Below are 22,254 nucleotides of genomic sequence, written 5' to 3' on the forward strand. Positions count from 1 at the left end.
TGTTAGCATCCAATGGTTTATTTAAGCTTCTACAAACCCAGTGTGACATCTCTCTCTACCACAGGTAAAGGAACCATTGCTGAATTTTTTTTTTAACAGAATCTCCTTTTAAAATATCAAAACTTCCCCTTTAACTTAAACTGAGGTGGAAGGGAGTGCATCATATTCAGAATTGGGGCCCCTTAAAATCAGTAGCAGTTTCTGGATATCTTTTTGACAGCCCCCCTTCTGTTTGTTTTCCCCCCCTACGCAGCTTCTTGTTTCCCACAATGCTCAGCGACTGTCACCACCAAGATGGCCGACGCTATGGAGGAATATGAGAAAGAAGCTGGCTGCGTCCCTATTCTCCATCCCGAGGTAAGCTCCGGGAGCTCCACGCCTTTGCACGGCGGTATGAACACACCCAAAACGGGTTCCGCTGGTTTGGCTCGGTGCGGCTCGCTGTTTTTGTGGGCCTTTGTTGGAAACTCCGAATGCCCCCTGCATTACCACCGATGGAGGCGGGTGAGGGGGGTGTCAGCCAGCTAGCCTAGCGATGCTAATCGCTAATGCTAGCCCCCTCCTCTTGCTGGCCAGCCAGTAACCGCTGGGCAGATGTTGGTGTGGATGTTAACGTTGAGAAATGTTGTTCGTAATAGAGAAACTATGTGTTTGTGTGTCCCAAGCGAGGCTGAACAATAAAGGAAGCGACGGAAAACGTTAAGGGTTAATCCTTGCTGTCATAGGAGGTTAGCTTTGTGGCTAAAGTGACAACCCTGGCTGCTGCTTTTATCGCTGGTTGGGATATGGAAATGAATGTCAACTGAATAGTAGTCTACAAAGCGACTAGGCTAAACATGCTGGAAAAGGAATACAAAATGCCTTGTTAGGCAACAACTAATATATTTTAATATTTCTCGAAACAGGCACTTATTCTTTCGGATAACACTGTTGTGAATATGTCTGTTTCTGTCGCGCGTGCTAAAATTTGCAATTTACAAACAAGTGCGTATATATATATAAACAGACTTTGCATTATGAAAACCTGTTTAACATTCCCTTTTCTGGCCAGACCGTTTAAAGCTACGGAATAGCGGCATAGCGTTAAGCTGCGAGGTTTGGCCTCCTTGGATCTTAAATGATTTTCCATCACAGTCCATGGATGCAAAGGTGGATTGAAATCTGTTGAACATGAAGCTTTGTTAAAGCGTTTTTTGCTTGGTAGTGCTGCTGAGAAGCATCCTCAGCCAGCAGAGAACACTGTTCTGGTGAAAGGGCTAATATGATTAGCAACAATGTTTACAGGTTAATATCTTCAAGTTAAATTGTCATTAGTAAAGGTTATTAATTCTTGTAGCTTAAAAAACACACACATCAGTATTAGTGTTGATCACCTAATAATACCATTCACAATTCAGTTCCTCAGGCTTCATGAAGTATGAAATTTTGGGGGAAAACAAGAAACCAAATATGTTTAAATTGCCAAACATTTTTCTGTCTAGTAATCTAAAAGATAAAAATCATCAAAATGGTGATAACATTTATTCACACTTACCCTTGGTTTCCCAGGACAATTACTGTCAAATAATTGATGACTAAGTTTTTGAATCACCGACTGAGACCCAAAAACTTAAAAAAAAAAAAAATAATAAAAAAATGCTATTCACCCAAATTAGATACTTTTATGTTTTTGAAATATTCACAAAAAATATCCATCAAAAACCGTCTAAATTTAATCCAAGATAACGACATCTAGTCATATAAATGTAAAGTTGAGTGGAAGGAAGAGGTATGGTGGGAATATGTCATTGTGTGAGATGAATAAATGCGATGTAGTGTACCACTTTTCCTTACTAGGACTTTTAATATTTGCAGAGCACTGCAGATCAGAAACAACCCAAAACATTGTTTTCTGATTCTGACAAAGTTTGAGGACAAAAATAATTGGATTTGCATAATTCTTTCTTCCTATATATTAAATTGATCAAACATTATTTTTGGTCTATTAAGTCATCAACCAGCATGATAGGATACACTTTGATGCATTTCCTTCATCAGTTATGCAAAAAACAAAAAAATCTACTGGCTTCAAATCTACATTGAGGAATCTTCAGAATGTTTTCTTTTATTTACCATAGAAATGATCACATTTCTGAAATAATTGGAATGACTTTACTGATACTAATTTTGACCAATTCTGATTTTATTTATTTTATGCTTTTTTTTTTTTTTTTTTTTTTTTACCTGACAACAAGTACAATGTTCTATTTGTTCTGAATAAACCCAGTGATCAACACCAGGATTAATTTATTACTTTATTCAGATCATTTATGGTCAAAGCCCCTTATCGAATATTACACACATTAAAAAAAGACAAATTGTTGTAAATTCAAACTATCCTCTGTCTCACTCCTCACAACATTTCAGTGGTTATTTATATATTTGACCTCAGACTGGTATTAATTCTCAAATCTCAGTGCTGTTTTATCAATTTGTCTGTACACTGATTATTATTTGCTCATGTTGCTTGGCAGGGATTTCAGTCACAGTGTGTCTGTTTGTAGTTTTCTTCAGCAGTAGTTGGCAGGCTCCTCTAGCAGCAGTCCTGTTTCACTACTTGGTTTGTGGCCAGCAGGCCGAGCGGCCCGGTTTAGATCCTGGTATCGCCTTCGACAGCGAGCATCGGAAATGATTCACAGTGGCATTTCGTCGATCGTGCCATATGCTGCCGTATGGGTTAATTTACTCAGTAAAGATGGCTTTAGATGGAGGATTTCTGGCACTTTGTGCAAACTGGACACCTGGAAGTATTTTAGTTATGGCTTCTATTTGTAATTTAACACAATTTTACAAACTATTTGTAGCTGTGCCGTGCTCCAGTTAAGGTTTTATGGATTTTAGAACCATATGAATATCTATAGATTTTCTGTATAGATTACAGATGCTCTGATCATGCTTTCTGTGGTTGATACCAATATTTGTTGTTTTTGGGTTGGTTTTTTTTCGTTGGCCTCATTTGATAGAGGTTGTATGTTACTTTTTAAAAAAATTTTTAAGGTGCTCTAGGTGGATGCGTTTGTAAAACACGGAAGAACAGAAGCATTTGTCCATTGTTTGGGATTCCTTCCTGTCTATATTTGCTTAGAAAGTATTGAGACTGAAGCTGGAGGTTTCCTCGTCTTGATCCTTGTCTTCCCACGCAGCCGGCGAACAATAGAAGAAGAGACGGGTGGGTCACGGAGGTTGAATGAGAAAGCAGTGCCTGCCGTTGTGGAGCTGAGATGTAATTATGTTTGTTCTGTAATTGGAAGAACACGACAGGATGTTGTCCTCGTTGGGAGTTGCTTCCTATCTTGCCCCGTTAGAAAACCGTATCAACTTTTATGGCGTAATGTTTTCGCAAAGTAATTTGTTAAACGATTAATTTTAAATTTGTTGGTATTGATTGAACAAACAATGGAGAAAATAGTAAAACTCGATCCAGACAGTTTTGTGGGGTTTTATACATCATTAATTGGAATTTATTGTAACAGTGAATCACAACTCTTAGAAGAAATGTATAAGAATAACTGAAAACCACACTATAAATGCCTGTATGTTTTGGTTGAGTATTTTAGCATCTCAAAATCAATGATTTGCAGTCTGAAAAACTATGGAAATCCATCCGTTTTTGTAGATTTCATATTAAAGTCCAGATCTCCGTAGAAAAAGTCATGTTAAATTCATTGTCAAAGTTTATTTTAGTAGTTTAGAAATACTCAAAAAAAAACAACAAAAAAAACGGATGGAAAATTCTGAAAATTGGATTCTGAGAAGGTGCTTATGTTAATTCTCACATAAAAAATTAAAAGTGGTAACACTTTATTTGAAGGGGTTTGCATAACACTGACATGACACTGTCATAAACATGACATAACATCTGACATGAACATAAAGAAGTCTTTATGAATGTTTACGACTGTTGTCATGAAGTGTCATTCGGTAAATAATGACACTTTTCATGCAAAGTAGCTCTAAAAGTTGCATTAAAAGTTCATTAAAAATGCCAACTTTGCATTACATTATCATTATTTACAAAATCATGCAAAGTTGGCATTTTTAATGAACTTTTAATGCAACTTTTAGAGCAACTTTGCATTAAAAGTGTCATTATTTACCGAATGACACTTCATGACAACAGTCGTAAACATTCATAAAGACTTCTTTATGTTCATGTCAGATGTTATGTCATGTTTATGACAGTGTCATGTCAGTCTTGTGCACACCCCTTCAAATAAAGTGTTACCTTAAAAGGAACCATAACAACTGAACATATTCTTTATCAACTTCAGTTGCTCTAAAAATACTTTATTTATCATGAAGGGACAGGACATGTTGTCATAACTCAGATCACACAAATATTGTCAAAAAGCCACTGTGTACAGTGATGCTGTGGGCCAGTAGCAGTCAGTGTGGTGACTAATTTGCAGAGGCCTCTGATCGAAGACTGTTAGCATGCTAATAGGCCACAGCAGCACATCCTGGATGAAACCATTCCTTGTTGGCAACCGCTGCTAATCCACCTCATTTGCTTTTGCCCCAGCGTAACACAGCCACTCCAACACGCCGCCGCTATGAGCGGCGCGACTCTATAAAGAATTGAAACACGAGTGAGAAAGCTTTTAGCTCACTTGATTATAAAATGAAAACAAAGGCAGACCGATGCTCAGTCACTTGATTCTACTGTGAATCATCCTCATCATCCGCTCTCCCTTCCTCCCTCCAATCACTGCGCTGTAGCTGCTCTTCAGTATTGAATTAGCCTCCTGAAATGACTCTAATTTCAGGCTGAATTGGATTGTGAGCCATGGCCACAGCCGGCAGCGGCTAAACAATGGCCGGGAGGCAGCCAAGTTAAGCGAGAATCTTCAGCCGGTGCTGAAGTGTGATATATGGTTGTGGGAACTGTATTTAGCCGTAAACATGTGAGCCGGACCTCTTGGGGAACGGCAGCCTCACGCCTCACCGAGCCGCTCTGCCGAGGCCCAGCCTGAAGACGACGCACCAACCTGAACGTAACGTAAGGCAACACCTTCAAAATAAGTGAAAAAAGAAATGCCCCCAGATGATATCACCATGGCGACAAATGCAATCCTCAGCTCTTCAGGTGGCAGAGGGGAGAAGGTGGATCAAAAAAAGAGCTCAGAGGTTCTCTCTACAGGAAGGGAGGAACTAAGAAAGCGACTGAATAATAATCGCTAAAGCAAAAACGGATTCTTTCTGCTCCAGAAGCTCAGAGGAAGCAGAAAGACATTTGTTCCCCTTAACTGAGTCTCCAGATGAGTTGGAAGGCTTGGAGTCGCAGATGTCCCCTGGAAATAAAAACCAGAGGTACGCTTAAAAGTAGGGCTGCACCTAAAGATTACTTTAGTTATCGATTAATCTAGAGATTATTCTGAAGATTAATTGGATTTAAAAAACTGGCTCATTCCTCATTTTGCATATTTAAAAGTTTTTATTTAAGCCTTTTTTATGCAATTCTAGAATCAGCCTGTTACAATGAGCAATTAGTCTTGTGATAAATTAAAATGAGCTCTATCATTTCCATTCTGATGATTAATATTTTTTGAAGGGCAGTTTTGTTTAGAGAGAGATGAGAATCCATTTTATTTATGGCTTCAGTTGTGATTTTTCTTTCCATTGTTTTCTTTGTTTTCGATTTTGTGTTTTTGTGTTGGCTAATTCAGCAAAATTCTCAAGACTGTGGTTATCCCCGTTGATGGTGCGGCTTTTCCTTCCACTCAACTTTCTTTGAATATGCTTCAATACACCACAACCAGCTTCAATGACATTTTGTGACTTCTCTTCTTCTAAGCACATGGTCCAGTCAACAATCTCCTCCATGATTCTGTCACAGCCTAACCTGGCTTTTCTTTTCCTTTCCTTTCTTTTCCTGTGATCTCCCAGGAAATCAAACCACAGAGTCACTACAACCACGGCTACAGCGAGAACGTCAGCCGGAAAAACCATGTGGACGACTACAGCACCTGGGATATCGTCAAAGCCACACAGTGAGCGCCAGACCTGTCTGTGTCAGTGGCAATTGACTCATTAAGCCGTTCCTTTCTCATTAACGAGTGGCTTAATGATGGTAGTCGTTACTGAAGAAACTGAATGTTTTTATAAGAAATTATTAGGAAAATGACGAGCTGTTTTGTTCTTAGTTGAAGGAACCACTTTCCAGAATGTGTTGTGGGGTTTATCCACATGAATGAATTTGAATTTAACCTGATCATATTACAAAAGTGCACGAAACTTAGTGAATATTCTGAGTGTTGAAAAAAAAAAGACAGCTTTGCAATTGTGGTGTTTCCATTAAAAAAGAAACGCAGTTAAAATCACATGTGAATAACTTTGTTCATGCAATACGTCATTAAAAACATGCCAGACCATGATCTCGCAGCTACTTCCTGTTGTCTTTTTCTTTGTAGTTTACGTCAGTAGTAGCTTCCCATTGTTGATCATGTGACTCGTGTGATGCATAAGAAGTGTTTCCATTCCATTTTTGTGAAGTAAAGCAGTTACTTCGGCCAAACAAACCACCTCATTCCAGCGCCAAAACATTTTATTGAAAAATTAGGGGGATTTTTTTTTTTATACCAAATTGCCGTGTTTCCATAAAGCAAATTTGTTTTCGAAATGTCAAATTGCGCAGTCCTATAGTCAATGAAAACCCAGCTAGTGTCTGATCGCGCTCCTGCTTGTGCTGCAGGTACGGCATCTTCGAGCGCTGCAGAGAGCTGGTGGAGGCGGGCTTTGACGTTCGGCAGCCAGACAAAGAAAACGTAACGCTCCTCCACTGGGCCGCCATCAACAACAGGATAGACTTGGTGAAGTAAGTCGGAGCAGAACATCTTGTGCATGCAGAAGCTTAGGTGTAATTTCCTGTGAGAGGAACAAACTGCTTTCTCTGTTTATAGAGTTTAAACACTGATTAGATGGGAAAATAGACAAAGTGTGTTGTGTTTGTGTGCAGGTACTATATATCAAAGGGGGCCATAGTTGACCAGCTGGGCGGAGACCTCAACTCTACACCTTTGCACTGGGCCACAAGGTGACACACATCTCCATGATCTAACCTGTCTATATTAAATCACTTCATCTGATCGAGTTTTAACACACTGGATTTCACTTTTACTGCAGCAGGACAAGAAAATGGATATTTAAGAACCAAAGAGTTGTACTGTGATTCATACGTCTTAAAACTGAAATTTACTTTTTGTGGTTTATTCTCCTGTACTTAATAAATCCCATCCAGTTTGACTGAGGTTGAGCTAAATTCACAAACAAAACTAAATTATTTATTATTTAACACCATTATTCCACTTATTTCTTAACCCCAGTTATTATTTGGATATTCTAGAGATAACATTGGGTTATCTCTAAAATATCTCTATTACTAATGAGTTAAAAAGATTCTTAAAAAGTTATAAATTTGTGTATATAAAATTAAGGCCTTAAAATGCCTTAAATTCAATATAAAAAAGTAAATTAACCTTGAATAAATGTTGCCGTGGCAGGACTTTTTAAAAAGTTCTTGTATGTTTCATGCATGTTTTTTGTAACTTGCTGAACTTTTCTATCAGGCAAAAGTTTGAGTCACACTCAGACATCATTATTGTGTTCTATGACTCAAGATGGCTAACATACCTTTTCTAGCTAGCTAGCTTTTTTGTGTTTATCATGGGTAAACATTCCATTGGTAGCAGTGTTTAAAAGTCTTAAATTTGAATTGGGGAAACCTGCAGAAACCTTAACAATGTAATTATGTTTAAAAAATGCATAACTCATAGGTACTTCCTACTTCTACCTCACCTGTAACGATGCCAGCTCCTTTCAAGCTGAGTCAGAAGGACAACAGAAGTAGTCTCTAGATTGTCAAACTGATGAGGTCAGCCCAATCAAACAGGCAGCTTCAGGTTCTCCACTCTGTGTGTTTTCTAGGACTCAACTTCTTGTCTGGATAAAAACAAATCGCAATCATTTTTCTAGAGGGTTAAGATGGTTTTGTGGTTCTAGATATATTGTATTTTATTGTGCTAGCATTAAAAGGGCCCTTTGAACTGAAAAGGTTGCTGAACCCCTGATGTAAAGGAAGTGCCAGCACTTTGTTCCTGCATGATTTGAGAATAGTGTGGTCAACGCAGCATATCCTCTGGCATCTTGTTAAGAGGACTTTACACTGCAATAAAGATTTGACGGCAAATTGTATTGTTATGGAAAAAGAACAGTTAAAACCTTGGAATACCTCAACACTGCTAACCGGTTCAGCAGTGCTGCCCTTTAAGGTTAATATTCTCCAACACATAGTAATAAAAGTTGGTGTCTGAAGTATTTATGTTCGTTATATTACCCTTTTCAGGTATGTATGTTGTAAATTCATAAATTTTAAGGAATGAAGTTGAAGAATACCTATAAAATATGTACGTTTAAGTCCAAAACTTAATTTCTTTGTATAGAAATGTGTCCATCTTTTTGATGTTAGTTTCTAAATCATACATTTTGGACTTGTTTTCTTCACTGTTAAGACTATAAAACCGTGTCTTCATGCACTAAAATCACTTCCTTCCTCATTTCTTCCCTGAGTACTCGTTGTGTGGAAGGTCACACGAGTTGCACCCAAAGCACACAGGTGGCATTGCATTCCCTCTTCCTGAATTATTGATGGATCCATTCAACAGCAGACATCTGCACTATCACTGCTTTAGACACAGAGGGGTCCGGTTTCACCCCCCCTGCCACTAACACCAGCTGTCAGTGACCTTTCAGAAGCCCCCAACAACTGTTTGGGAACTTATTTATTTATTTATTATTATTAGTTATTTAAAGTCTTAAATTAATTAATCTAAATCAAGGCCTTAAAATGTCTTGAATTCAATAAAGAAAATTGTACGTTGTCCTTAAATACACTAATCACAGGTCTTGAATTTTTGTCGTGGCACCACTATTTGATCTCATATGTTCTGTAGGAAGTTTTTTTCTTGTGGGACTTTTCAATCAGGCAACAAACTGCTTGTTTGCTTGCTAGCTAGAAAGACGTATGCTATGCAAGAAGCTCAAAACTGCTGCCTAGAGCCACAAAATTACCCTAATCATTTCAATGTTGTTCAGTATTTCTGTTTTATGTCTCTGTCATGATATAGGTCTTAAATTTAATTCCTAATGGACATAAGAAATCTTACATTTGAGTCTGTGAAACTTGTATAAACCCAGCAAACCTCAGTCATCCTCCACTGAGTGGTACAGCACTATGGTCGTGCACTATTTTATGGTCCGGTGTATCATAGAGCGTTTCTACCACCAGCTGGACTCCTACTGAGCAAACAGGGTTAAACCCAAACTCCTAAAGTTGCATCGTCCTAGTGCCACAACTGTGACGCACCAGTTTGTCACATGCTGGTCGCAAGCATGTGATATTTTTCTATCCCCCAATCAGTGGACGGTGTAGAAGAATTATCTGTATGTGTTTTTAAGTCTTGTACTCCTCTTCTCCTACAGACAAGGCCATCTCTCCATGGTGGTGCAGCTCATGAAGTATGGCGCAGACCCGTCTTTGATCGATGGGGAAGGTTGCAGTTGTGTTCATCTGGCCGCCCAGTTCGGCCACACTTCTATTGTGGCATACCTCATCGCCAAAGGACAGGTAGGAAGAACAAAGAACCAACTACTTACCAATCTGACTGATTTTATGATCAGTGATTGACCCATTACACACTCTTAAAAACAACTGTGTTCCAATTAGCAATTGCACCGTACATAAGCACAATAAGCAAAGATGCTGCTGGCAAGAACACTCCTGATACTGAGTAAAGAAAATGGTTCATTTTAGTGTTAACTAATAAAATGAATGCAGATTTATCTTCTTATACATTTTGGTCTATTTAAAGGAAAAATATTATCTACAAAAGTGATAATTCAGAATGACAAGAGTCCAGTAAATAACAGGCAGCTTGAAACATTCTGAAGTAGGAAATGTAGCTAAAAAATATGCAGAAACTGCTGCTAATAATGCTAACAATGCTAATGCTAATATTAGCTATTAAAGAGCCCATTTTAAACCCTGGTTTAAAATGTCAACTCTGTGTTTTCCTTATTTTAAAAGTAATACCTTAAATCTGTTTGTACATCAGAGCATGAGAAATATGAACCTCTAACACACAGTGTGACGTCGCCTCTTGTGCAACTGCAACTAAGGGATGATGGAAAGCAACAGGTTGCTGCATCTTTATAATAAATGAATCATTGGTTTAACAATCTCTCATAATGGTCAATAGATGGTTTTCCTCTTAAATATAAAGTCAGACACGGATGTTATTTGAAGTAATATTGTAAAAAATATGATGCGTATTTTATTTTCAGGTGTGGAAAGAAAGTATTTTTAAAATAATTTTTTTTACCAGTATTCTCCATCAGGGGGCGCCCATTGCTTCACTTTTTAGCCTGTTATTCTGCATCCTCTTTCAGTGATCCTATGATTCTTTTTCTTTTTTGTGGCAGGATGTGGATATGATGGATCAGAATGGCATGACTCCTCTCATGTGGGCAGCTTACAGGACACACAGGTGTGTGTGTTTGTACAGTAGCGTGTTTTTGTTACATTACTATACATTATCATAGTGGGGAAACCATTCGGAACGTAAAAAAAGTCGTAAAATTCGCTGCATAAAAGCCCAAATAAGCTACAACACTTGTAGTTTTCTGAAAGCTCTATGTAGATGACCATCTTTATCAGAGAGGACTTCTTCTATTTTTGACCCTATTCTCTTCCCTTCGTTCCAGCGTCGACCCCACCCGGCTGCTGCTGACCTTTAACGTGTCGGTCAATCTGGGCGACAAGTATCACAAGAACACGGCGCTGCACTGGGCTGTGCTGGCCGGTAACACCACAGTCATCAGCCTGCTGCTGGACGCCAACGCTAACGTCGACGCGCAGAACATCAAGGTGATGCTTTCCCCTTCGTTTACACAACCGTCAGTGTAAAAATCGTCAAGAAATTCATTCAGTTCAGAAATTAAATGGAAAAAAGTCATTATGTTCTGATATATTTTGGCTAATATAAACCCTAACTTTGAAAAAATAAAAATATCAGGCTAGTTTGGAAGAAAAAAAAAGATTTTTAACGCAGAAGCTGACTGCAGGTTGTTAAAATGTTGGATTCCATGGATTTTTAATGAGATGTTTAGTGGAAGGAAAAAAGTGCGGTGGAAAACAACAGGATTGCTATTCAGGAAATGGGGGGAGGATTCTTTAGGCATATACTTTGGTTAAGCCCACCCTACATAGACTTTCTTTTTAAATTCAAAGTTCAAATTTTGTAAAACTAAATTAGGTGTTTTCAATTAGCTCAATAGTCAAAATAATCAGAAATAAACGCTTGTAGTATAACAATCTGTGTGGAATGGATATTTAATCATGAACTTAAATGACCCCCCCCCTTCATATTTAGGTAATAATATATTGCTGTGAGCAAAAATACTTTGCTTGACAGAATAACGACCCTTCCTGGACCGTTCAGCCCTAAGCCAGAACCATGTTTTGTACTGACTGCTCTTTCTCCAACCTTCAGGGCGAAACACCTCTGGACCTCGCCAAGCAAAGGAAGAATGTCTGGATGATCAATCACTTACAGGAAGCGCGGCAGGCCAAAGGTTACGACAGCCCGTCATATCTGAAGAGACTGAAGATGGACAAGGTACACATTTTATTGTAGCTGTTGAGTTTATCAGAATCATCAATAATCTCTGTTTAAAGAGTGAAGACGGCAGCTGGAGGCATGCTCAGACTGAATGTACCTTTCCAACTTTATTCAGAGATATTTATTGTCATCCCAGGCTGGTCAGACCGCTGCTTCCTGTTGTCCAGAAACATCTCCTTTCAAAAAGGCTTCTAAAGGAAATCAGGACAGAACAGCCAGGAGTGTCCCAGTCTGTTGTCTTTGTTCGGATCACCTTGGGTGGTTCCTTCCAGTTGTTTCATTAAGGAGCAAATCCCATAGCAGTGTTTAAACATGCCTGAATTTGACGTTTGATTATTAAACTTAACATGAGTGGGCGGACGAGCCAAAACACACCCCAGACTGTCTCAAAGCTTCAACTATTATCTTTATTAATTCTCCTGAAATGATTTGTTGTCTCCCTGCTTACCTGTTGGGATGTTAGCTCATGAAGGTAATTTAGCTTGCTTTCCATTACCTGCATAGATTTGCTTTAGTAGTATTAGATTCCTGCAACACGCCTGGCTTTTAGCTACATTCACATTACTGTAGTTATCAGATGGTCCCAGAACTTATTCATTAAATTTCTTTTATGTCTTCACAAATAATTCCAGGTTGAGACTGCTGAATGTTCCTGTCATGTTTAGTTGTTATAGAGCAGTGTATTATTGTAGAACAGCGACTTCTGTGTATCCTGGAGAAGTGGTGTTATTGTGGTATGTTATTGATGATAATGGAAACTCAGAAAGTCTGATTAAAAAGAGTTTGTGTTTTGGACTAGTTTGTTAAGAGCCTTACTGTTTTTGTTTGTTTCTTTTTTTTTTATTGAATTAAACTAAAAAAGCATGCATCAAACTACAAGGAATTAGTTGATTTTTCTATAGACCAAAGTGTTTTTTTTGTATTTAATGAACAGAAAAAAACACAGAAAACTGTCCGATTTCAGTTTTATTCTAGTTCATCGGTGGATCTCTAGGTATTACTACTGTAATTTATTGCGGAAAAAAACAGATGTTTTGAAAATATGTTTAAAACCTGACCTGGCGAGTCTGGTTTTTGTCAGAGTGATAGATTTTCAGACCTTTGCAGAAGTAGATTAGTTCAATTTCACACACAAATATCAGCCAATCACAGTTAGGGAAACCAGTGTTGTTACTGTGGAGTGGTCACATATGACAGGTAGAAAGGCTGCAGATATCTCCAATTTTTTCTGTTTGCTGCATTTTCATTGCTAAGATCAAGACTCACCCTGTACTCATGCAATAGACAAGAAGACTGTATGCTGACTTTGCTGTTTAAAGCAGCTTTTTATCTTTAAAAGAGTCTTTAAGTTGCCTTCAGTTTATATTTATATGGTAAAGTCAGTACGTGTCTCAGCTCATTTGTGGCCAACATTGCTGGACGTTGCTGTCAGGCTGGAAACAAACTCATTAACATCGATACTTTTATTTTCTAACTTAGTTTATTTTTTTTCTATTTTTGAGTTGTACATTCTTAAAATTTTCACGTTTTCCTTTGTAAATCAGGAGTTCAGACAGAAAGTGATGCTGGGAACTCCGTTCGTCATCATCTGGCTGGTGGGTTTCATCGCTGACCTGGATGTCGACTCTTGGCTGATCAAGGGCATCATGTACGCTGGCGTCTGGGTCACCGTGCAGTTCCTCTCCAAGTATGTCCCAGCTTAAAAAATAACAATAGATTCCACACTTTCCCTTGTTTAGTTAAAGTTAACTTTGTAGGAGCATAAAGGAACCTCTTTTATCATCCTTATTGTGTGCATGCACATACTTGGCAGTGAAAAACTTAGAAAACTCCAACATGCTCTGGTCCAATCGCTGCTAAGCTGCTGCTAACGGCAACCATTTCCACCCCCCCTCCCTCTGCAGGGCTTTCTTTGACCACTCCATGCACAGCGCTCTGCCTCTGGGAATCTACCTGGCGACCAAGTTCTGGATGTACTCCACCTGGTTTTACTGGTTCTGGAATGATATCCTTCCACCCTGACACCGGTGCTCCGGGCGCAGCACGTGTTCGGTTCTCACGGCAACCGGCCGCAGCAGATTGGTACTCGCGTTTTAGCCTTTCTGCTCACCAGCTTCTAATTACACCATGTGAGATAAGGGTATCATTGCTGTGGGAAACATTCATTTTACACCTCATTGCTTCTGTAATGTGAGAGGGAGCTGACTGCTCTGTTGACCTGAGCTAATCTAAGAAGAAAAGCGAATGTTTGCAACGTCAACGGTGCATTAACATTACATCCATTACAGTTGCTTAAATACTCTTGAGCAGACATGTTTGCACACGTGCAGTCATCTGTAAAGAGAGAAAGTCAATCATGGCGTAGTGATCGCACATGGATCATTAGTCATGTGGAAATGAGTTCCTATTAAACCCAGACTTTCAGTTCCGTTCGTTCTTGCTGGCTTCAGTGTTAGCTTGCAGCTACTCGCAGAAAGATTAGCACTTAGCATATCGCACTGTTCTGTTCAGTCACATAAAGAAACTAGCTGATGCATACACCACATTCTAGATCATTTTGTCAACCTTTAACTAGAGTGTAGACATAATAAGAAATAACCATGTGAGCTTCAGCAGGCGTTAATTCAGTAGTTTCCCCCCCCCCCCCGAATGTAGTCATCCAGATGTTTTTCTGCACAGGAAAAAAAAGGAGGCCATGGAAAAATCAGCTTTTTAATTAATCAGATACAAAAATTCTACAGATTTTTCGTTTAGCCATGTCAGCCTCATAGGCTGATTTTTATCTCAACAGGTGATAAAACTTTTCTCCAGAAAGTCATTGGCTAATCAAATTTTGCTTAAAAACTAGATGTTAACCTGAAGGTGACGAGTTTGGGCCTTTTTTCACACGACATTAAGGTGGTGACACATCCTTATAACATTAAGCTCCTGTTTCCCTTTCATGACCTCAGCGTTGATGTGAAAACCATGACCTTTTGGTTTTATATGAATCATTGATTCATAATTCTGCTTCAGTTTGCACATCTGCATGTTTTTTCAGAAGTCTGTCACACAAAGGCGTTGTCCGGAGTGTCTACAGGCTGGTTTCCTGTGGGATCCAGCTGACTCACCGTCAAATCAGTTACAGCCGACAGTGCAGGGATCATCCTTCCTTCATCTTGGTTAGAGTAACGTCAGTGACTGGCTGCCCTGATTGCGTCACACGCAGGCTTAGTAGGTCCAGGCATGGTTCACTTCATATCCTAGCTTGTGCAAACAAATCCCAGCTGTTGATGAAGCTGGAGAAGTTTCTCTTCCTGAGTGGGACGAGTCATGATTTATAGATTCTAAATGAATTCTTGGAAGGAAGTTGGGATGAGCTGGTGCAGGATACATCAGTGTCTCCAGTTTAACTGTTGTTAACTGCACATGTGCAGACTGAAATTGTCGTTGATTTATCAGTTCGCCCCTAGTATTCACTGAACATTCTCAAGCAGTTAAGGATGTTATTGAGAAACATTTAACTGCATTTTCATTGGAATCATTACTTTTTTAATTGTTAAAATAAACCTTTAATAATAGTTAAAGGCCATTGTTGGTGGCAAAAGCAAGTTCAGATTGTTACTGATGAGCTTATTTTCCCATGAAGATTAATTTTTATTTTATAATTTGGTATCAACAAGAAACTAGCATTGTACCTTGTACCGACTTTTTTCCTAGTCTATACCGATTTCCTCTTTTCTTTGAGGTCTGACCTGCCCAATCAGGTTTTTTTTTCTTTAAAAATCACAAAACATGAAAGAAAAAGGATATATGCTGCAAGTTTTACTCGCTAAAGAACCAGTTTCTAGTTTTCTTTGGCTTCTTGATGCCGATGCCTTTCTAATGACTTTAAAAATAAAAGTAAAATAATGCTGCAGGTTTTTACATAGAGGTCGTAGTTTTGAATACAAAGGAAACAAAACAGTCATAGTTGGGGGTGTAATGGCGCACAAATATTACACTTCAATACGTACTTAAGTTTTAAAGTCACAGTACAGTGTATTTTCAGTTTGCTTCAATCAAGAGAAACGAATAAAAAGTGGCCATTGTAAAACCAGTTTTGAATTAGTAGCTCGGTGTTGTAATGAGTCAGTTCACTGTAAAAATCATAGCGAATTTAAAAAAACAAATAAAGCCAGATTATCAGTATCTGCCTTGACCCCTCTGCACACCTTCCATTTGCCACGGTCCACATGCCGTTCCTGGTCAACACCCTGGCTTTGTTCTACAACTTTGGCAAATCCTGGAAATCTGATCCTGGAATCATTAAGGCGTCAGAGGAGCAGAAGAAAAAGGTATCCCTCCCTTCCAGCTTCATAATCACTGTGTGATTATATAACACTAATCTCTCTGCTATAGTTTGAATTACAGTCTTGGCTGATGTTTCTCTCTATTGCACTGCGGTGTTGCATAATGTTTCAGATTTTCTGCCCTGCTGCTTTAGGCCTCTTTGTCCCTCATTATCACAAAGTGTTAGAGGAGTGAAGGGTCTCTGTCTCCTACCAGGCCCCAGATTCTACATCCTGTGAATGAGGAAAGCAAAATTTACCCTTGTTTGGAGACTACAAAGCCCCGCGCAGTTCATGTAGGCTACAAGAGAGACCAAGATACTAGATAACAGGAAATCTAAATAAAGTACTGCAATCTTGCATTGTTTTTCTCTGTGTGGCTTTCTGCCTGTGTCTGTAATGGAACATGGTTAGTTTAGAAATGTTGGCAGCCATTTGACAATCCAGAATCGAAATGAGGCTTTAAATTCTTGCAGATGCACACACTGCTAATTGCTTATATAAGATGCTAAAGAGATTGGTAACAATATTCTGATGTGTGCCTCTCCCTTGTCCAAGAAAAGGCACAAATCATGTGATCCTTGCTAATGTATAGTGTAGAGTAGACCGTAGAGTAAATATTTCCTGTTCAATTTTTCTTCTTCTTCTTCTTCTTCAGACAATTGTGGAGTTAGCCGAGACAGGCAGCTTGGATTTAAGCATATTCTGCAGCACCTGCTTGGTAAGCTCCTCCTTGAAAGCTGTTATGTCCTGCAGTTCATAAGAAAAGAAAGCAGAGCTCATCTGGTTCTGTTTTTCTTCCAGATACGGAAGCCCATCCGGTCCAAACACTGTGCCGTGTGCAACCGCTGCATCGCAAAGTTTGACCACCACTGTCCCTGGGTGGGGAACTGTGTGGGTAAGTCGGTTACAAATATTTGTTTAGCATCCAAGATCGAGAAGCTGATCTAAGCATCTCAACTCTTTAAGACCTGGCGTGCATCTAAACATTCATGGTATTCCATCAGCCCCTGGTGGGTTGAAGCAAACATCCTGGAAAAGGGAAAACTGGTTACAATTGACCACAGGAACCCAACAATGTGGAGAATGGAGGGAAAAACAAGCAAACTTGAGTCATTGTTGTCTGTGAAACAGATTGGAGACCATGGTGGAAGGAAGTTATGCAGGGGGGGCTTTGAACACTTCCTTTTTCTAACCTTGTGGTCAGGATGATGGTTTAAAAGTGAGGAAACTGTCTGAACAAACAGAAGGTCCATCTGTGTAATCTTAACCTCTGACAATCTGCTTTAAAACTTCTTCAGAGATATAATACAGCATCATGTGTTACACTCGCCTCACCTTGTGGAATCATCAAATATTATTAAAAACCACTAATTGTGGTTTAAGTAGTTGCTTGCAATTTTGGAACAATGATATTGACACCAGTCAGAAACAATCCTGTTCTATAAATAGAATTATTACTTCCTAAAATTAAAATTCTTAAACCATCTGTGAAAATATCTTTGATTTCTTTGTATCTGAATGGTATCTGAATTGAGTTGGTAGCGGACATCTTAGGTGAATTAATTGTATGTCAATGACTCCTTGAGAACGATTTAAATTGAGAAAAACGTCATGTTCAATACTTATGTCTTGTTTCCATTGCGCTGTGCAGCAACGGTCAGTTCGGTATGGTAATTGATGGTCTGGCATAGTCAGGAAATTGTTTCCATAAACATTTGGACTCTCACTCAATGGACAGTGTTAAGTGACACCAGTAGTTCCACTCTAACCTTTCCATACCATCATCCTATTGACCTACAACTAAAAACCAGCAATGGTGTGGTGTGGTTGGCCACTACTTTAAGGGACATGGACGATATAACATACCAAACCGCACCGACTTGTACCGTAGGAGTAATAAACTATCAATAAACATATAGATAAATGAAATCAAATATTTTGTCCTTTACAGGAAGTGGGAATCACCGCTACTTCATGGGCTATCTCTTCTTTCTCCTTTGTATGATCTGCTGGATGATATATGGCTGCATCTCCTGTAAGCTCTGCACACTTTTTTGTTTTATCTACATCTTTTCCTAATTTCAAACGTCTTTCTAACTCCCGTCTTTCTGATCCCATCCACCAGACTGGAAGATGCACTGCGCCACCAGTTACGCCAAGGACGGCTTCTGGCTCTACCTGACCCAGATTGCCTCTTGCTCACCTTGGATCTTCTGGATGTTCCTCAACAGCATCTTCCACTTCATGTGGGTGGCTGTGCTCATCATGTGTCAGCTCTACCAGGTACAGCTTCATCTAGATGAAGGAGGGAGGAGGGGACACAGAGTGGTGTTTGTCTGGATTGTCAGCTGACCATGTCTCTGTGGGCTGTAGATCGCGGCTCTTGGGATCACCACAAACGAGCGGATGAACGCTCGCAGATACAAGCACTTTAAGGTTACGGCCACATCCATCGAGAGCCCCTTCAAGTAAGTCATGTTCTTGCATTCATATCATCTGGAGAGGTGTGCTGCAGGGTTCAGTTGTTGTGCCGCTTCCTTTTAGTTTTTAGCAACTGCTCTAATACCGTTTTCCAGCTGCGTGCTGATTATTCTGTTCTATCTTAAGCTAACTAGGGCATTGAGACTCTCTCTTTGTGCCCCCCCCCCCCACCCCCCTCTAGCCACGGCTGCATCCGAAACCTCATAGATTTCTTCGAGATCCGCTGCTGTGGCCTGATCCGGCCTGTGACTGTGGACTGGACCACACAGTACACAATAGACTACGACCAGACGTCCGGCTCAGGCTATCAGCTGGTGTAGAGAAGGAAGTGGCGGACGAAGACAAAACGGAGGGTCTGGGAGGGAAGCGAAGAGTGGAAAATGAAGCTTTTTGGAAGTATTGACCCCCTCCCCCTTTGGTGTTGGAATTTTGAGCGATGCGGTTCTCTGGAGCGGTTTTCTTCATTTCGGTTTTCTCTTGTTTTTGCGGACCACCTCTCCTTTGCCGATTTAAGACTGGAGAATTGGACAAGACAAGCATGCAGTTATGGGCATCATCATCACCCCTGCCCTTTTTCACTACTACTACTACTTACCCCCCCGACCCCACCTTCTCTCCTGGGCATTTTGGACAGTGTGTTGCTGCCAAACACAAGCGGAGCGGGGAGAGTTCTAAAATAAAAGCTCGTCTGTCTGTCCCAGAGACGTGAAATTCGGTGATGAGGCAGCATTGTCCCTTCACCCTCCCTTCAACCCTCCCCGTACTTCATATCCCGTTTTTGTTGTGTGTCTTTGATGTTTCGAATGATGATCGGATCGGGAATGTTTCGGTTTGGCAGTGCTAAATTGTTGCCAGGGAAGCATAAAGGAGCGATTTTTAGGGAAAGGAAACATGAATTGACTCTCGATTTGATAGGAATAAGGGAATGTCTTTTTAAAGGTCTTGATTTTTGCACCGTGCCGAATAACGAACAGAGCCGACGAGGACTTGCCGAACTTATCAGATGAAAAGTGTTGGGATTTCAGGAAGGAACTGTTGGAGGAATCCCACTTTTTGTTTTTTTTTCCCCCCTACCCCGACCGCTTTCTGCTAAAATAAAGCTGCATCCACTGTAATAACCTGGAAACGGTGCAGCGGCCAAGTAGAACTGGGACTCCCTCAGCAGTGACCATGCTGAACACCACAGATATCCTCCAGACAATGTGATACAGGTCTATTTATTTTAAAACTATTTATAGAGAAATTAACTATGTTCTAGCGCCATCGTTTTTACATTTCACATCATTTTAGCTGAGTAGGATTTTTCTTTTTTTTTTTTTTCCAATAAGAAAGAGCATTTTAAAGAGGGGTAGTTGACATGAAAGTGGATAACTAGAAAACAAAACAGGTACAGTGAGTGTATTTATTCATAGAAACAGAAGAGGAAGTAAGAAGTTTACAGGAAAGCCTCATTCCAGATGTTTCTCTTTTTAAAGCTGTAAAGTCTTATTTGTTGTGTCTTTTTGTCTGCCTACGATGTTGCACTGATCGTGTTTTTATTTTAGTTCGATGAATATATATAAATATATATATTTTATTTGGCCGTTACTGAACAGGAGGTCCAGCAGCTTCACGCCAACACTTCCATTGTTAGCAGAGAGGAGAAACGTGGGGGGGAAGGTCCTCTCTTCCCAGAAACCCCTGCGTGTGTGTATGTGTGTGTGTGTGTGTATGTGTATGTGTGTGAGGATCCTGCAGCAGCAGCAGGAGGGACTGAGATGTAAAGAATGTGCATTTGTACATAAACGGTTTTCTCCTTTGTCAGTGTTAGTTGAAGGTGCTCCTGGGGATTTTATTTTATTGTTCTTTTGTTGACCTAAACATTAAACGGAGACAGTCAAATTACTATAATCCATGTTGTATGACTGTAGCTTTTAGTGATGTCCGGCGCTGCTGTCTATAGGCATTTGAGCCCGCCCCGTTCCCCTTTAAGTACTTGGAATCTCTCCACTGCATGTACAGGACAGCTGGGCTCTCGCAACGGACCCCTTCCCTTACCCCCCTTATCATGGTCACCGTGACGATGGCCCAGCAAAAGCCACGTTTGTCTGTATATAGTGAATGTTAAAGTATTTGCAAGTATGTTTCTGCATTATGTTCATCCAGTTTTTTGGGAGGGGTTTTTGAGTCATTCTTCAGATCCAGTGTGTTGTAAGTGGAGGTTGCCAGACTCCGAGGTGGGCCATCCCAAACAGGTGTGTAATATATTTGAATGTTTCATACTCAAGTTTTTTTTTTTTTTTTAAATGTCATGCATTGCTGGGTTTTTGTTATACCACTGGATGTAAAAATTGTAAAGCAAAAATACAATTTTTTTTTTCTTTTTCTAAATGCGGAGATGTGTTCATGCAATAGTTTTAAAGGATAGAGGTTATATTCTACGAAGCGGCTTTCGCATCACCAGAAGACGGTTCCGTCGTCATGGCGGAGCTACACCCGTTGCTAATCACTGATGTCACTACGGATGCCTCACATGTGACTCATATCATATAATGCCTTTTTTTGTTTTTCTTTTTAAAGTGGGCATCAGTTAATGCTGGCTGTTTGGTTCACTACTTTCAGGCTCATTGTGATCTCAAAACCCATCTTATATTACACTAGATCTTCCAGCAGCTGCAAATGTCTACTCTACCGCCCCATCCCAGATCATTCACCTCACCATGTGGGATAATAGAAGAAAAAAAAAAAAAAGCACATAATCATCTCCAGTGCCTCTCTGCCCACCTTCAGATACCACTGTAACTCCGCTTCAGATGTAAACATATGGGCATGGTTCAGTTTTAATGGCTTTAATAATAAAATACCGTCAAACGTGAATATTTGGTTTATGTGTTTATTTAGAACAGCACATTTTTTTGAGCACAACAGGACATCAGGATACTAAGCGGTCAGAAAATATTCAAGTTGGAGATGGAGGGGAGTGGCTTCACTGAGCGTGGACCAGAGCGCCGGCTCCTTGGCCGTAGCCGAACCCTTTGGGGCCGAAGTTCTTGGCGTAGCAAGCTGCAGAAGACGGTAAGAAATGTTTACATGTTTCCTAACCAAGCCCTGCTTTAAATCTGTCAACGGCAATGTGCCTTTTTCTGATCTCTTAAAGAGATGATAGATATCACTGCTGATCAGTGCCAGGCGTCATTTTGACACAGAGCAAACATCCATCTGCTGACGTCTGTGCGTGTCGTCTGCTTAACTAAACCATTGTGAGTCATTGTGGTGAGGGAGAGCAACAATAATGGATGTTTCTACAACGCTGTCTGGACGGGGACCAAGCTGATGGAATCCAGCCAAACCGGCAAAACTAAGGCTGATATGAGGAGAGGAACGTGACGAACACCAAGAGGACCAGATTCTCAGAGGTCAGCAGCTGTAGTCTTACCTTACCGATGATGAATGTAGTTTTCTGCTTCTGCCTACAGCATTTTTTGTTTTTACGAGTAAAGTCATGTTGTGCATTAGGATAAACCCACTCTACTAGTTTAGAAAATTGCCTTCAGGAGTCATCTGGTTGTTGCATGAGGATGAGATTATTACAGTAGATTATTCAAATAAGAAAAAGCAAAGCTACATCAGAATGACTGATGACATCACATTCATTTCTGTCTTACCTTTGCAGTAAATTTCTCCATCTTTCTCGGTCTGAGTGGTCGACTCCAGGCTTTTGCCGCATTTTGCACAGCGGAAACAGTTCTTGTGCCACGGCTACGTAG

General features: G+C 40.0%; 2 protein-coding genes across 3 annotated transcripts in view; one reads left to right on the plus strand and one right to left on the minus strand.

Annotated features, from left to right (window-relative positions):
• On the plus strand, positions 1-21,364 carry zdhhc17 (zDHHC palmitoyltransferase 17). The gene is made up of 18 exons (XM_008401351.2): positions 1-64; positions 254-357; positions 5,926-6,029; positions 6,731-6,853; positions 6,995-7,072; positions 9,517-9,661; positions 10,516-10,580; positions 10,798-10,960; positions 11,586-11,711; positions 13,259-13,401; positions 13,619-13,719; positions 15,906-16,030; positions 16,683-16,745; positions 16,829-16,922; positions 17,979-18,062; positions 18,153-18,310; positions 18,401-18,495; positions 18,690-21,364. Exons 1-18 carry the CDS (start codon positions 13-15, stop codon positions 18,826-18,828), a joined length of 1,962 nt encoding a protein of 653 aa, XP_008399573.1. The 5' UTR covers positions 1-12; the 3' UTR covers positions 18,829-21,364.
• Positions 21,170-22,254, minus strand: part of csrp2 (cysteine and glycine-rich protein 2) — a 7,281-nt gene continuing 6,196 nt past the window's right edge. Inside the window, exons 5-6 of one of the 2 annotated variants that reach the window (XM_008401350.2) lie at positions 22,153-22,246; positions 21,170-21,550 (exon numbers count right to left, since the gene is read on the minus strand). In XM_008401350.2, the coding sequence (XP_008399572.1) occupies positions 21,474-21,550; positions 22,153-22,246 (171 nt within the window). In that variant the 3' untranslated portion in view covers positions 21,170-21,473. The remainder of the gene's footprint in view (positions 21,551-22,152; positions 22,247-22,254) is intronic. The other variant, XM_017302710.1, reaches the window with a different exon arrangement.

The sequence above is a fragment of the Poecilia reticulata genome, linkage group LG23 (genome assembly GCF_000633615.1).
Source record: "Poecilia reticulata strain Guanapo linkage group LG23, Guppy_female_1.0+MT, whole genome shotgun sequence".
Taxonomy (NCBI): domain Eukaryota; kingdom Metazoa; phylum Chordata; class Actinopteri; order Cyprinodontiformes; family Poeciliidae; genus Poecilia; species Poecilia reticulata.